General features: G+C 40.5%; 1 protein-coding gene across 3 annotated transcripts in view; it reads right to left on the bottom strand.

Moving 5' to 3' along the window:
- IKZF3 (IKAROS family zinc finger 3) overlaps positions 1-17,321 on the bottom strand; it is a 96,241-nt gene that overhangs the window by 10,995 nt on the left and 67,925 nt on the right. The window contains exons 6-7 of one of the 3 annotated variants that reach the window (XM_005653923.4): positions 15,124-15,240; positions 6,046-6,162 (exon numbers count right to left, since the gene is read on the bottom strand). In XM_005653923.4, the coding sequence (XP_005653980.1) occupies positions 6,046-6,162; positions 15,124-15,240 (234 nt within the window). Of the gene's footprint in view, positions 1-6,045; positions 6,163-6,276; positions 6,515-15,123; positions 15,241-17,321 lie in introns of those variants that run through there. The other 2 variants (XM_013979701.3, XM_013979703.3) reach the window with 2 other exon arrangements.

The following is a 17,321-nucleotide window of genomic DNA, read 5'->3' as shown; positions in this document are numbered from 1 at the left end:
CATGCATTCAAGAAACAGCTATGATGTGATGTGAGTTGTGATGTCCATAAAGTGCTTAACAGAGTTCCTGGCACATGTAAGCACTCAATTGGTGGTAGATCTATTATTTATTATTATTATTATTATTATTATTAGCCTCATACCATGTTAGGTGCTTTGAAGAATACAAACTTAATTGCAATCCAATAGAAGATGCAGCATTTATGCAATTTCATTACAAATCAGTATCTTTTTTTTTTTTTCGGTCTTTTTGTCTTTTTAGGGCCACACTCGCAGCATATGGAGGGTACCCAGGCTAAGGGTCGAGTCGGAGCTACAGCTGCCACCCTCCGCCACAGCCACAGCAATGCCAGATCCAAGCCGCATCTGCGACGTACACCACAGCTCACAGCAACACCAGATCCTTAACCCCCTGAGCGAGGCCAGGGATTGAACCCGCAACCTCATGGTTCCTAGTCAGAGTCGTTTCCGCTGCACCATGACAGGAACTCCTAAATCAGTATCTTTAATACCGTGTAGTGCAAGGAAGTAAAGAGGAGCCAAGGGAATGGAGAGAGAAAAATACAGACCATGTCTCATAGATGCCACATAACATGGGACAAATATTAATCTCTTCTTTCCTCGGAAGTCCTTGTAATCTGAGGTGGTGGAGGCAATTTCAAATATCACAAAAAGCAGACTTTGAAACTCACCTTGAGTGCAGAGAGAGAGGAGAGAGAACACGGGGAGTTTGGGAATGCAGACCACGTGGAGGTATCAGAGCAGATGGGACGGAGGGCGGTCCAGACAGTGAGCACGGAAACAATGATTACACACAAGTGGGAGTGTTCATTATGGCTGAATGAAAAGATAAGTTGGCTGAAATGATACATGTAGGAAAGATAACTTAACAACAGATTGTGAAGGGTTCAGAATGCTTGGGTGGTTGGATTTTATCCTGATGGGGAACCATTGAGAGATTTTTTTTTTTTTTTGAAGACGGGGAAAATAGATTTGAATATTAGAAAAATAGCACAATTCTCATGTTACAGCCACCCTGACAGGGTAATGTGAAATATCCGGGTTTTCTTTCTTTAGTTCCTTCAGGTCACTTGACTACACCTGCTGATACCTTTGTCCACCTCCCCAGGCGTAGCATCACTGACTTTCACCCCAAGCACAGATCCTCCCCGAAAAAGGGCAGGTAAGTAGGGTAAGTGGAATATCTGATGGGGATGATGGCTCTGCTCTCAGTCTCACTGAGACTACAGTGGCTAACACCTCTTCCAGGAGGAGAAAAGCAAAGGGTAGGAAGCCACAGAACAACAAGCGGGAAGGAGGAGAGAGAACAGAGCGGGCTGTGGGGGTGGGGGTGAGGAAAACTGAGCTAGAGACCACGTTTTTGTGGCTGCAGCAGCCTCTGTCCTCCGTGAGACAGCATGAAGTGCTATTTGGTCGTCATCTCTCCTGATGGAGTCACCACAGGTCGTTCTTCCAGAAAACACACCCTTAAGAGAGAATGGCTGCCCTTCTTCAAGGATTTTTCTTCTACCAGCTTTCAAAGACTCGACTCCTCCCTTTCCGAAGGCCCTGTGTAGCAACACAGGATATGCACTGCTCTGGGTGACTTTCCGGGGAAGGAAGGCCTTGGACTGCAGCACTTGAAAGGCCCAGGTTCTGGCCCTGCTCTGTCACCTACTAGCTGCGTCTCTCCATCTTTCCCACCCCCCTTCCCTCCTTAGTAAAAGAACTAGGCTGGGTGGTTCCTGACATCCCTTCAAGCTCCAAAGTCCTATGCCTTTAGGGATTCTGGGCCTTGAGGAAGGAGTTGGAGAAGATACTTTTTGCTTTTAGAAACAGGTATAAAAACTGCTTCCTGTCACTCTGTTAACCAAAGCAGACACTTTCTCATTAGTTACTGCACAGGGAGAACCGACAGTGTTTGCTGAAGTGTCAAAACCTCACTAACATGTTTACCGGGGTGAGAGAGAGCTTTTTTCATGTTCTTTTTAACATGAAAACGTCCCTTAATAAAGTGATACATGAAATTAAAAAAAAAATAGGGGGAGATGCTATGGTAACCACTTTGGTCGGAATAACACATCTGTTTTTGGATAAAGAATGAAAAATCAGAAAAAGAAATATGCAGAAATGTAGTCATTTTCCTCCTCCCTCCAGGAGAGAAATCTGGCCTCTATTTTGAGCCAAGTATTTGAAGATGGCCTAGTTAGAAGTATGGCGAAGCAAGTTTGTAACCAGAGAGTAAGATTTAGAGGAAGGACCCACCCCTAAAGGGTTAGGTGCTAAAGAAGTCTTCTTGGTCTTTGGTGATACAAAATTTTTCAGAGAATTAGGGAGAAAATGATTTCATTTTTCTCCTACTAAGCTTTTCTCCTACTTAATTTTACTCTTGCTCTTCCAGAGAGGCGGTGTTTGTGTTTCTAAATGCATTTATGCTTACTCCATCCATCCCTCTTCCTCAGTTCATAGCTAATGGATGAAAAATGCTATCTACTGGTGATTATTTCTAGCCTGCTAGGAAAGTAACAGGCTGACCTGATGGTATAATTTCACCTTTACCCTCACAGTTCAAGAGGTCAGGGAAGCCAAGGTTGGTCTGAGTGCTGTGCAACCGTCAGCCAGGATTAAAGGGAATGACTCATTCTTCCGTCACACCTTACGCATTGCCGTTTCCCTGGAAGCCGAATCTTTTCAGAAAATGGTGCCTTGGGAGTTCCCACTGTGGCTCAGTGGGTTAAGGATTTGGCATTGCCACAGCTATGGCTTAGGGTGCAGTTGTGGCTTGGACTTGATCCCTGGCCTGGGAACTTCCACATGCTGCAGGTGCAGCCAAAAAAAAGAAAGAAAAGGAAAGAAAGAAAGAGGGAGGAAAGAAAGAGAGAAACAGAGAGAGAGAGAGAAAGAGAGAGAGAAAGAAAGAAAGAGAAAGAAAGAAAGAAGGAAAGAAAAGGAAATGCCTTGGAGAGGAAATATAGGGAGAGAGATGAGAAGAGAAGGAGGGAGGATATTAGCCCCATATGATGTGTATCACTTCATCCCATATACCACACAGTGTCATAACATTCCTTTATTTTCCCCTTGATACTACTATTTTCTATCAAAAAGGTTGATTCAGTTAAATGTTTCAAGGGGTTTCTTTTTAGGGCTGCACCAGCGGCATTTGGAGGTTCCCAGGCTAGGGGTCTAATCGAGGCTGTAGCCGCTGGCCTACACCACAGCCACAGCAACACAGAATCTGAGCCGCGTCTGCGACCTACACCACAGCTCATGGCAACGCCAGATCCTTAACCCACTGAGCAAGGCCAGGGATCGAACCCACGAACTCATGGTTCCTAGTCAGATTTGTTTCCGCTGAGCCACGGCGGGAACTCCGCCAAGGGGTTTCTTTTATTTGAGAAAAATCTCTGAAAAAAGGTTAGGGTATAAGGTAATGCTAGATTAGAACAAGGCTCCAGAACAAGAAGATCATGGATAAGGCAGGAGCACTATAACCATTCACATGATAAATGAATGCATGAAAGAGCAAATGAGCAAGTAGTAGTGCACTAAGTAAAATGTATAAATCTTGAACTAAGGCAGCTATTTTATAGATTTTCAGGTCAATGACATCTTCCTAAAAAAACCCCCTAGAATATATGATATGGTACATAATATAAAAACACCATGTCTGTACAAGCCTGAGGAAAAAAGTTATCTGAAGTTATACACATGGACTTATAAACAAAAAGTGATGTTCATAATTGCTGCCTTTTATAATTCATCTCCAAGACTTATGGGATGATAGAGCTGGGAAGGACCTTCTTGGTCATTTCATCACCTGTTCAGTCTCTGCATTTCATAGGTGAATAAACAGAGGCCCAGAAAGTTTATGTGATTTGTCCAAACACACGGCTAAGAAACGACTGAGCTGGAATCAGAATCTGGATCTTTTGGTTTCTAATCCAGTGCTCTCCCTACTGCACTATACCACAATTAAAAAAAAAAAAAAAAAAAAAGTCCTTCAGCCATTCAGGGCCCTGAAGTCCTGAAGCTGCTACCTCAGCTCAAATCAAGAGCTAACTCCTCCTGGGTTTCCTAATTCTAGCTCAGACAGAACGTGGTAGTTCAGAAGATGAGAAAAATCAGTACCTTGTAGATCAGTATCTCTCCTGAGTCTGGAAACAGAGGACTGAAAATCCTCTGGTCACAGTGACAACAAACAAATGGAATGGATCCCGGATGAAATAAGCAAAATGGCAATGAACTTGCACAGGCGAAACATGAGTTTTTAAACTCATGAAAAAACCAAAGCAACTTTTCTTATATTAAGTAGGGTTTTAGCTCAATGACAGGTTTAGGGCAACCATGTGAACCAGGTACTTTCTCTCATATGGTTCTCTTAGACCAGCATGCCTTGATCATAACTAGATTGAAATTGAGTCACTTTTTTTTTTTCTTGCCCACATTTCCCCACATTCCTCTCCATCAGCTGCAACCATTTCTAGGGTCAAAACTTCCCCCAAATTAAATCATACTCATGGCGCAGAATAACAATCCAAGCTTCCTTTGGACTCCAGCCAGAACCTTGTCACAAAAGTAAAGCTTAAAGGATACATGAGCAATATTTGAAGATACTGTCTTGAAATCACAATTGGTCCTCTGCCCAAACCCCAATGGAAATCACTACATGTCCCTTGACCTTTCTCCCAGGGAGAGGGGAGATGGTCAGAAGGAGAGGATCTCTCTGAACTGAAATGCATCAACTTTAGTCTGAAACAGTTTATTTATTTATTTTTTTGGCCACTCCTGTGGCATGTGGAAGTTCTGGGCCAGGGATTGAACCTGGGCCACAGCAGTGACCCAAACTGCTACAGTGACAACACTGGATCCTTAACTTGTTGCACCACTGGGGAACTCCACGACACAATTTATTCTTCAAGTGACTAAAAGGATACAAAAACTTCCCAGCCAATCAAAGTAAAATAAACAAACATAAAAACCAAGCTAGGTAGTTCTGAAATATATGAGTTCTTTCAATATATCTCTATAATTCACATAATATTAAAAAATTAATTAGACCAGAGTTTAAAAATTACCTAGACCAGAATAAAACTTAACCAGATGTAAACACCAAGCAGGCACTTGATATCTGTTAAAGCCATTGAAAAGAATAAACACAAAAGGATTGAAGTAAGAAATCCACAGCAGCAGCAAGTAGCTTTGGAGAAACAGACTGACAGGTTTCTAAAATATTATTGGTATTGAGGGAGGTCTATTTTCGTGTGATAACTATTTTTGCTCAATATCACTGACTTTCAGTTCATAGCAAAACCAGTACATTTAATTCAGCTACCTACTTCACAAATACAAATCTATTTTAAATATCATAGGCATATTTATGTAAACATCTGGGAGAGTTCAACAAAATATTTCTGCCATTTGGCAGTCCTAACACCTTTAATGGACACAATTATTTCTCAGCCATCTCATTCTTGCTGCATTTTTGACAATGTGAAAACCGATGGCATAAAAATTAACTGCAATAACACAAATGATTAAATCAAACCTTGTTATTTAAATCTATATATTCCTAACCACTTTCTCTTAAAATCAATTCTCCATCAAATTCAAGAAAATATGGCAAAACATTTTAGAGCATGAAAAAGTTTGAGCATGATAAGGGAACCAACTTGTAAGATATACTCACAAAAGATTACAAAAATGCTATCTTGAACATCTTACTGGTGCAAATTGCATAAACTCTCTCATGCAACATATGTCATTTAGAATAAAGAGGAAGGAACAGAATTTTTAACACCGGTTTCATTTAGGAAATTGGATACCAAATACTCCCATCTTCAGTAGTTAAGATTCTTTAGTTAAAATATTTTATCCTCGTTGCTCTAGTTATCAAAATGAATCCCAAAGAATAAACGTGTACAGTGGAAAATTAAATACCTTATTTTAACAGAGATTAAACTAGGAAGGGCCTGTGTAGTAAGCATCCAATGTTATCTCATTCAAACTATCTGCTAACAACAGCAGGAAAAAGGGTTATATTCTTACCAATGAATTTCTGAGGCATTGAGCTTTTTCGTTTTGCCACATTGCTTGCTAATCTGTCCAGAACGAGAGCTCTTTCACTTCCCATCTCTGCTTTGATGTGTCTTGCCTCCGCACTTGCTGGTTTGGAAAGATGAAACGAGAAGAGGGAAAAGAACACATTGATAAATGCAGAGGAAAAGAATTAAACTGAAACGCAAAGTGTCAGAGGTCTGCTGTACACTCGGTTGTTACCTGTTAGGACTGCTCAGATTCTTGCCTGGGGTACCTGCTGTGGTCAGTGAAGCCAACACCAGGGCACATTCAAATCTTGCAGTCTTAAGCTGACATGGGAAAGCCCGACCCATCCCCAACCAGTACCTTCATTAGCAAGAGGAAGTATTAAATAAACAGCCTGGACGTGGTTGGTTGCAAAAAGATAGATAGATGGAGAGCCTCTAACCCCCGATCAGCCTTCTTTCTGATTCTGAGTAACTGCGTGTGACACCTGCAGACTGATATAATTCTTCTTAACAACTTTGAAAAAAAAAAAAAAAAGTATGGTGCCCCAGATTTACTGCTCTGTTTATGTTAATAGCACTTTTGAAAATAGATACACTTACCCAGACAGCAAGAAATCTACTCAGTGATTTGTGTATTGAAATTCTGAGTGGTTTTTTTTTTTCTTTTTTCTTTTTTTCTTTTTCCAGTATGCTCCTTTCGGTTCCTATCTTTTAAATTCTATTTTTCTGGGCTCTGCATTATCTGTTTCGTATGCTCTTCACATTTCAAAATTGTCTCAGTTAAAATTTCCCTAAGCAACACTTCTGTCTTGAAATTAAAGAGCAATTTGTATGATGCATCTTTGTTATATTTCTAATGAAAAATGTGAACAAAAACTGCCTAAGAAGATGGTCTAATTGTCAATCCACAAACAGACCTCTAAGTGGTATAGACCTTTGGTTCTCAGGCCTGCCTGAACATTAGAATCATCTAAAGAGCATATAAAAAAAAACACCTATGCCCAGGCCCCCCTTCAGATCAACTAAATCAGGATCTCTGGGGTAGGGGCCTAGGCAATAGTATTTTTAAAGCGCTCCAGATAATTTTAAGATTTGGGCCAGATTTGAGTACCACTGGAAGAATGCATAAATAGAGCCCACATCAAATCAACCATATATAGTAAATTGGAATAAATATAGTACCACTTAGCTTGGTACAGCAGACAGTACCAATAAGAAGTTGAGACATCAGCTGCTCTAAATATAAGGCTTTAAATGTTAATACATGATGCTAGCCCACATTAGGGGTAGGTCAACTTTTTCTGTAGAGGGCCCTGGTATTTTCGATTTTGCGGGACACATACAGTCTCTGTCCCATATTCTTTGGATTTCCCTTGACCTTTAAAACTGTAAAAGCCCCTGTTCAAGCAGGCTGCTGACTGCGACTGGCCTGAGGATCGTAGTTTCGCTCACCCTGCCCTGAGCAAACATGCTGCGATGCTACAAGCACTTCCCTTGGTTTTATCATAAGTATTTCAGGAGAGCCAACCTAAAGTGAAACATCCATGTGTTCCTAATGTCTCAGAGGAAGAGGAAACTGACATCAGTTTAAGGGACCAGAGTAAAAAGCAAGGGATGACTGCGGAATGGAATCCCTCCCCCCCAATATACACACAGATTTAGGAACTGACCATGCTCATTCTGTAGTTTAAGAGTTTGCTGTGTGTACAGAAATAAGCTCACACGTTCCAGTCTCTCAGGTACTCAGGACTGCAAGTGGACAGACCCAGAGAGAAGGAAACTGGCCACCTCTGCAGTAAATGAAAGCTAGACCTCAAGGGCAAGACTGTCAAGGATGGCCAGGGTGAGAGACCAAAGTCAAATCAGAAAAAGAGATTTCAAAGTATTAAATATTTTTCATTTTATTATTGGCATGTTTTTGGTTCTGTGTTTTTTGTTTTTTTTTTTTCCCTTTTTAAAACTCCTTGCCAATCATTATACAATAAATTATAAAGCTCAGGGTTTTTAAAATTCAAATGAAATCTGGCTTCAAAAATGAATGAGAAGAGGAGGATGATAATGACCATACTTACTAGCCTGTGAGTTTCTTATAAGAAATAATTCTATGCTCTAAAGGAATAAAACCCAGCCTCTGGTTTAAGCTCTAACGATACCATTTGTGTAAAGGCAAACAATAACGGTCCGAATAAGGGGCCTGGGCTGCTTTGGGGCTAGTGGTTAAAGCCCTGCAACTCTGGCTGACTGATGGTTGTAAATAACAGGCACATTAGTGACAGGACACTGCTATTGAGTGAAGCGGGTCAAATTCTGTCCAGCTCAGGGATAGGTTTAAATGACCAAACAGGAAACTATTATACATATTATTTCCTTTCACACAAACCACCACCAGATGTGGCACTACCCAGAGCCCCAAGAGCAGAGAGATGAAAGACAAAAGCCTGGGATTTGACACAAGTTCCTGAGGCTGTTATTAGGAGGCTTTTTCTTCAATGCATCAGCGAGGCTGCTCAGTTTGTGCTTTGACTAGGAACCCCCATTCTGGTTCCGGCAACTGGGAGAGGATTAAATCCAGGTAAGTTCCTCTACTCCCCCCCACCCCACAGGCCACGTCTTTATTATCAAAAAGATTTACAGTGAACTAAGAATGAAAAACAGTACTTTGGGAAGTTTAAACATTGTCCCCATTTCACCACTACTCTTAGTTAGTCTTTTGGTCACTCCTCTAACGGCCCCATCATTACTCAGAGATCTGCCCCTCAGTTTCAGTACTGCCTGTGAGCATGCTACGCTGCCAGTCTGGCTCTCCTGTTTGGCCCTCAGCAGTCCCTGTCTACATTTTACCAAAGTCACTGTCAATTACTACAAGCATCTTTCTGAGGACACATAGGCAAAATACGCTCTATTTGGGAGGATGCTAAAGTGGAGATACACTGACCTAAATAAAGTCATTGGGGCACGTCACTAAGTGGCAACCTTTAGAGATAACATCATCTTTTATCCCTGGTTATTCACCAAGCTTGTCTTGACACTCATTTCTAGGTAATCTTATTCTGTTAATCAGTGGCTGGCATTTAAAGAGATAAAATTCTGGGTGTTTATGGATAGACAGAGCATTGGAGACAAGAGTGGAGCCTTTCCCATTTCCATAGCTCTGGTTAGACTGAAAGGAATCCTCTGAAACTACTCAGTTAGAGGGCTGCCATCTACCAACACCCTCCTGCTGGGTCATTCACTCCAAATATCAGCTCCAAGATCCCAATCCTCACTGTACAGGGGAATGCACTCTAGAGATTAAGTTAATCTTTACCCAGTTAACTGTGTTTTCTAATTGGTGAGCTAGGCACAGACTAAAATTTCAATTGGCTACTATGGTATTATGCCCATTTTTTGTCCCAAACTGCTAGTCTTTCACCTTACAGTTGGGGGACAGCTGCTGTACTGAATGGGCACCCTTTAAAACACAAAGAGGAGTTCCCATAGTGGCTCGGTGGTTAACGAATCCGACCAGGAACCATGAGGTTGTGGGTTCCATCCCTGGCCTTGCTCAGTGGGTTCAGGATCCGGTGTTGCCGTGAGCTGTGGTGTGGGTTGCAGACACGGCTCGGATCTGGAGTTGCTGTGGCTGTGGTGTAGGCTGGTGGCTACAGCTTCGATTCGACCCCTAGCCTGGGGACCTCCATATGCTGTGGGTGCAGCCCCAGAAAAGACAAAAAAGGACCAAAAAAAAAAAAAAAAAACCAAAAAAACCCACAAAGAAATGCTATGGAATCAAGACAGTCTTTTGATGCTATGGAATCAAGACAGTCTTTTGGGGATGACAAGGAGTTTAGGCATCACATGGATAAGGAAAAGAAAAAAAAAAAAAAAAAAAAAAAAAAAAGAGGACTCTGGGCATTGGGTCCTCTGCTTAACTCTAAGACCCAACTGTCTATTTATACAGTCTAGACGTGTTATCTTGCCACATCACGTCTCAGAATGTAAGTGCAGGGAAACCAGTTTGGCAAGATAGTAAGGGAACAAGATAATGGGTTTAAATGACGAAATAGGAAATCCGTTCCTGGGTGGTGTTTGGCAGTTTAATGTTGCAAGGAGTGGGTGTGGGGAATATGGGGTGGTGACAAGGAACAATTCGCACCTGAGTTCACGAGTAAGCATAGTAAGAGCAGGGCTATGATGAGGGGTCAGTTCTCCTTTACGTTACTGGCCTGCTAGTATAGAGTGGATACACCCATTTTCATTAGCAAAATGATTTTCATGACATGTTGAAAAGTAACCAACAAACCTCATACCAAGTCATAATTACAGAATGAGTTACCACCTCTAATCTCTACAAACGTGTTAAGAGGCTGTCTGGTTTTTTTGTTAACTGTTTGCATGATGCCATTTCTATTTCAAAGTGATAGCAGATTTAACTATATAAAATTTGCTGTGTTTTCAGTTTTGTTCAAAGTCCTTTACTGGATCTCGAAGTGTCAAGTGGAGCTCAAATAAGAGCCATCGCTTCCTGTCTCTTCTACGGTGTGGTCAGCCAGTAGCTGATGGAGAGTGGAACAAGGGGGTGTTATTGTGTAATAAGAATTGTCTAACAAGAGATTGTTATCAAAGATGTAGGCAGGTTCAAACAAAAAAGAGACATAAAATTGTTGCCTTTTTGAGCAAGCAGAATAAATACGACTTGTGAGTTAGTATTGATTTTTTAAAAGGGATAATCTGTTAGGAAAACAGACGTTTAAAATATTTTAAGCTTTTCCCTTGGACTGTTGTTTGGAAAAAATATAAGCTTATTCTGAAACTGTCATGCTTGTTTTATCTCAACTGCAACAATAAGCATGAAGATAAAAGGTTTCGACTCCTAGATTCATAAATAAATATAATTATTCAATTACTTTAAAAATCTTGTTATTGCTAGAACTCACTGTCATACAAAAATATGTCCCGCTCCAAGTATTCATAATTTGTGTGAAATGAGGCTAAATGAATCTCTATACCAGCTGTTAGTCCCTTTCTGGAATAAGGATCAAGCTAATGAGAAAATGAAATCCGTGGTCGTCTATATTCATTCTTCTTTTCACACAAACTCCATTAAGACAGCAGAGCTGGAGTATCTTGATGATGCCTGGTGTAGACGCTTGGACTGAAGTATCACTATCACATGTGTCTATCAGACCTTTCTATTATACTAATAGATCAAGGACCCAGTCTCTTGTTGGATGGTGAGTTCTCTAAGGGTAAGGGTTTAACCTTCACTCATCTTCACAAACAGCTCTGACACAGAGCCTGGCGCATGAGAGTCCAACAAATGCTATCTGACCAAAAGAAAATGATGAGCCAGGGCAGAGGTCCTGATGCCCAACACAGTATTCTTTTGCAGACTGGTCTCCAGTCCAAGGCTGTTTCATGTGTTCTGCTTCCATCAAGGTCTGCTTTCTGATGAGGGCAGGTCTGTCCCAACGCATGACTCTCACACTAGGCTACATTTCAATTTATAGTAAGTACCTGATGAACAAGTGCCACACCCACAATGGCGGCTCATCGATTTCAAAGCTGAGGATGAAAGGACAGGAGGTACCACTGGTAACACTATATTGGTCAGGCTCAGAATGGAACTTTACGTCTAGACTGGGACTCCAGTTTTAAGGAGGAAACAGAAGTGGAAACCATGAAGAGAACAGTGGCAGGAATTAGAGGATTGGCTTGTGTTAGATTAAACATTCTTTCTATTTTGGATTTCAGGAAAAATCATGAGAACTATTTATGATGTGCAGTATTGATTACATTTGATTAAGCTGTGACTTTATACATTTTGTAAACTGAAACCACCACAAAAACATATTGGTTTTAAAAAAAAATCAAGCTTGCTGACTTAGTTAACCTTTTATTTTATTTTATTTTTGCTGAGACTTCGTGTGTTGCCTGCATCCATCAAACCAGCCTATGAAATGCAAATTAACTCAACCTCTGTATTTCAGTATTTCCTGAATCACCTTATACCACTGAAGACAGCAAAAACATTTCTTTTGATACTTTTCTAATTTGAAATTCCTAAAAAGGGTCAGGAGGATGGGAAATAAGGTGGTACCCTTACTTCAAAATCAGTAATTTTGAACTCACTGTTCATAGAGGATATTTTACTGGTTTTTCCTTCTACTTCCAGGACCATCAAGACATATGTATGTGTGTTACTCCTTTTGCTAACTAGATAATATATAACCTTTGAAAAAATAGCTAACCAAGTCAAATTTTCCAAAAGGGGAAAAAAACCAAATGTCCATTAACTGATAAATGGATAAACAAAATGCAGAGAATCTATACCATGAAAGATTATTTGGACATAAAAAGGAATGACATAATACCACATGGATGAACCCTGAAAACATCATGCTGAGTGAAAGAAGCCAGACTTAAAAGGCTATACATTATATGATTCTATTCATGTGAAATGTTCAAAATAGGCAAATCCACAGAGGCAGAAAGTAGATTACTGGTTGTGGGGGGCTGGAGAGAAGGGGAATGGGAGTGACTGCTAATGGGTACAGAACTTCTTTTGGGGGGGACAAGTCATGAAATTAGTGGTGATGATTGCATAACTTTGTGAATTTATATAAAAAACTACTGAATTGTACACTTTATTTTATTTTTTCTTTTCAGGGCCCCATCCGCGGCATATGGAGGTTCCTCATGGATCCTAGTCAGATGCGTTAACCACTGAGCCACGACAGGAGCTCCCTGAATTGTACACTTTAAAAGGGTAAGTTTAATGGTATGTGAATTATAGTCCAATACATCCTTGAAAATGAAAAAATAGCTAATCATGAAAATAATGAAAGTTCTAGTGACTTTTAAGTAAGTCATTGAGTTTTTGATGAGTCTCAATATCCTCACCTCTAAAATGAAGAGACAGGATTAGATGCTCTCTTTGATTCTTCCAGCATTAAATATTAATGATTCTATTTGGAACAGAATAGATTTTCACGACTTGAGAATTTCTCACAGTAAGAGCTTTGTCTGTGGTCTGAAATATGGAACTGCAAGGAAAGATGCCCAGGGAGTGCCAGACTAACCTTAAGCATGTTGGTTAAGCAGGGGTCAAACTCACAACCTCAGGGTTACTAGGAGGATTCGTTAAGATATCAAAACCCAAGTTTTAGATGCCCTTTTTTTTTTTTTTAAGAGTAAACATTTCTCTTTAGAAATAAGGAGGAAATCCAACTCCTTGATAAAACTTAAAGATGCCATCAGGATAAAAAGCAGAAGCAGTGCAAACCAACGGAATTCAGTTGGCCAGCTCCTAACACCATGAAATAGGCTTTATCTAAAACAAAAGTTTCCTCTCACTCAAAATGGGTACAGTTACACTCCTCACGGTTTTCACTCCATTTTTCCTGAGTTCCACATTATTTCTGATCGTATTTTTATAATCTTTACATTTTAGAATGTCCAAACTATTCAACTGCAAGTACTGCTGTCAAACACCAAATCCCTCGAGGATTTATACTTACTCTAGCAACCAGTTCAAGTAACCAAATAAAAACATCAGATAATCTAAGCGGCAGAACCAGGCTGATGGTCAACTACATGGGTCAAAGGACAATTGCAGAGATGTGAGACAAAAATACTTCAGGCTGTTTCAACTCAAGAATGAAAGGAGGAGTTCCTGTTATAGCTCAGGGGAAACAAACCCGACTAGTATCTATGAGGAAGCGGGTTCAATCCCTGGCCCCACTCAGCGGGTTAAGGATCCAGTGTTGCCATGAGCTGTGGGGTAGGTCACAGACACAACTCAGACCCCATGTTCCTGTGGCTGTGGTGTAGGCTGGCAGCTGTAGCTCCGATTAGACTCCTAGCCTGGGAATGTCCATATGCTGCACCTGTGGCCCTAAAAAGCAAAAAAAAAAAAAAAAAAAAAAAAAGAATGAAAGGATATAAAACTACAATTTTGACATATGGAAAGACATCCATTCAACTAATTGCCACTAGGCAACTATTCAAAACGCTATTGAATAAAATATGAAATTCCCAAAGCCAAATATAAGCATCACAATAAATCCTATGAGTAGACAAGCATATGATTTGTGGGCCTTGTGCAAAGAAAATCTTTGTGGTTTTAATAGACTCTGCCCTAGCCACCCCACAAGCTGCTCCTACCCTTAACCTTTGCCATTTGGGTTAATGGCAATCACATTCTTCATCCGGTATCAATCTGTTAAAAAGTCCTATTGGTTCCATCTTTGCGCCCTGTGGAGTTAGAGCACTCTGCACCATCTCTACCATTACCAAGACACGGCTTTCTCTAGCTTGAATCACTGCAATGGCCTCCCGCCTGGATGCTCCAATTTCTAATCCTGCTCCAAATATAATCTATTCTCCATAGTGAGTAGAGCGATTATTTTTTCAAATGAGACGTCCGATCATGTCACCTGTCTGTTCCAAAATCCTCTGAAGATTTTCAATTTCACTCAAGAGTAAAAGCCAACGTTCTTACCATGGCCTTTAAGGCCTGATAAGATCTGGTTGCCTATTTCCTCTCTGGCCTCCTATCCCATTACTCACTCTGTTACAGCCACATAGGACCAGCTATATGTCTTCAAACTCAAGCCTCAGGGCCTTTGCACTTGCTATTTTCTAGTTATCTCAGGGTTCCCTCCTCATGCTTTTAAATCTGCTAAAATGTCAGCTCATTGATTTTTTTTTTCTTTTTTTTAAACACGGTTGCACTGTGGCATATGGAAGTTCCCGGGCTAAGGGTTGAATCGGAGCTGCAGTGGGCTAAGGGTTGAATCGGAGCTGCAGCTCCAGGCCTACACCACAGCCATGGCAATGCCGGATCCGTCAGCTCATTGATCTTTTCCCTGACTCACCTTCAACCTTCAGCATGTGCTTCATTTTTCTCAACAGCAATGACTATCTTCTACTGTTAAGTTATTTATTCACTTTGTTTCTAGTCTGTCTTTCCCTCTTAAAATGTAAATTCCACGAGGGTAGGATTTTTTTTTTTTCCTTCTAATTTACTACTGTATCCCACCACTAGAACAGCAGATGCTCACTAAAGGTGTGCAGAACAGGTGTTGCATGAACTCACCAGTCTCCCCCAGGTCAGTGCTCTGAAGAAATGTACGGCAGCGCTCCTTGTGCTCCTCAAGGGAACTTCTCTGCTTGTAACTCCTTCCGCAAAACTCACATTTATAGGGTTTCTCAACTATAAGGAGAGTACAAAGGGCACTTAGTGACCCTCAGGGGTTACAGAACAAATGATGAATTGGGGCCCCGTGAAAACCATCCACGAGGGATGAGACTGCTGAGAGAAGCCAGAATATTTGGATACTTGTGCACCTATGTTACTTTTATTTTTAAATTTATTTTTATTTTCAAATTTTTAAAATTTTTGTCTTTTTGCCTTTTCTCAGGCTGCTCCTGCGGCATATGGAGGTTCCCAGGCCAGGGGTCGAATGGGAGCTGCAGCCATCGGCCTACGCCAGAGCCACAGCAACGCGGGATCCGAGCCGCGTCTGCAACCTACACCACAGCTCACGGCAACGCCAGATCCTTAACCCACTGAGCAAGGCCAGGGATCGAACCCACAACCTCATGGTTCCTAGTTGGATTTGTTAACCAATGAGCCACGACGGTAACTCTGACCTATGTTACTTTTAAATTTAGTAAACCGAAGTCAGCTTATGGCCTATGACTGATTATCATGTTAAGGTGTTCTTGAAAGGGTAAGTTCCTTTCACAAATGAAAGGCTTTGGATTTAATGACTAGCATGGAGCATAGTGTTTTGGCTCCAGATCCAATCTTGTTTCTTCAGGAAAATAATAAAAAGAGGAACTTTTTTATGTTTCAAGGCATTTAGTGTGGTTTAAGACCGAAATAGGAAATAGGAAATGGATAAGCAATGAGGTCCTACTGCACAGCACAGGGAGCTATCTGCTCTCTTGGGATAGAACATGATGGAAGCTAATGTAAGAAAAGGAAAGTATATATGTGTGACTTGGGTCACTATGCTGTACAGTGGAAACTGGCACAACATTGCAAATCAACTATAATTTAAAAAAAAAAGAAGAAAAAAAGAATGCAATAGGAAGAGATCCCTTATTCTGTGACATCCATGTGGCTGTAAGTAGGGAAGCCTGCAGTTTTGGGGAGTTAGCCATTCAGCCTTTTTAGAGCACTGATATATTTGCCCAGTGGCTATAGCTAAGTCCGGGCTAAATTAATAGAAACTGAGCTAACTAACTGAGGACAGTTTTGAAAAACAGAAATAAGGAATCACAAAATGACTTCATCTTAATTTCTAAGATAAAGTAAAAGTTTCCTCAAGAATTCATCCATACATTCAGGCCAGCTTTATCCTCCTAACACCTCCAAAGGCATGACTGTTGAAATTATGTAGGAAACAACTTCAACTCTTTGTGCAGAGCTGGCCTTTCTGACTTGATAAAATGTACCCTATGAGTTTTTCATTTAAGGGACTAAAATGTTTTATTTTCTAATCTTGCTCAGTTTAAAAGAGCCTTTGCAAAACTTAAAGCACTAAAAGATCCCTATAGGATCCTATGCAGGTTTGCTAGGGCTAAAAATGCCATTTCTGCATAAATCGGGGTCCTCCAGAATCTGACTTAAAAATGACTACTACTTTTGGATCTTACTTGGAAAAAAGCAACAGAAAAGAACTATTCTAATTTTTTTGGACCAAACTCAGTCTTAATTCACTACTTTGAAGGATAAGCAGTAAAAGAAACCCTTGTTTTGCCACTTAGGATCTCTCAAGGTGGGTTTCACTGAGGCTGATTTGTTTAATACTTCGTCTCTGAATTGTGACCAGTTGTGGGTTTGGGGCTGGGTTTTAGTCAAAGCAGTATGTGGATTGACATAAAAACAAACCTTTTTTTTTTTTTCTCTTCAATTAAAATTTTGTCAGATAACATCAAGAACATGAGGTCCCAAATTTGAAAATAAACGCGATCTTATTTTTCTAGGAGGGAAATTCTAATGTTGAAAAAAATTTATCTTCCGTGGTTAAAATAAGGAGCAAAAACATCAAGACAGAGAACATAACATTTTATGAATTCTGATTGCTGCTCATCTTTTAGAGATTAAAAACCAATAGGCTAATCAAGAAGAAAGAGTTGGATTTAAGAAATGTAGCTCATATACATCTAAAACTCATACAATGTGAGTCAATTATATCCCGATGAAAAAATAAATTTAGACCAGCATGGCCCCAAAAAATCCCCAACATAGCCCAGACTAGCCAAAACTCACGCCCGACAATGATT

Source organism: Sus scrofa, chromosome 12 (genome assembly GCF_054392235.1).
Source record: "Sus scrofa isolate SSC_HxYL_T2T_F1_AM1 chromosome 12, Sscrofa_HxYL_maternal_Yorkshire_Landrace_v2.0, whole genome shotgun sequence".
NCBI classification, from domain to species: domain Eukaryota; kingdom Metazoa; phylum Chordata; class Mammalia; order Artiodactyla; family Suidae; genus Sus; species Sus scrofa.
This window is presented reverse-complemented; position numbering and strand designations above follow the sequence as displayed.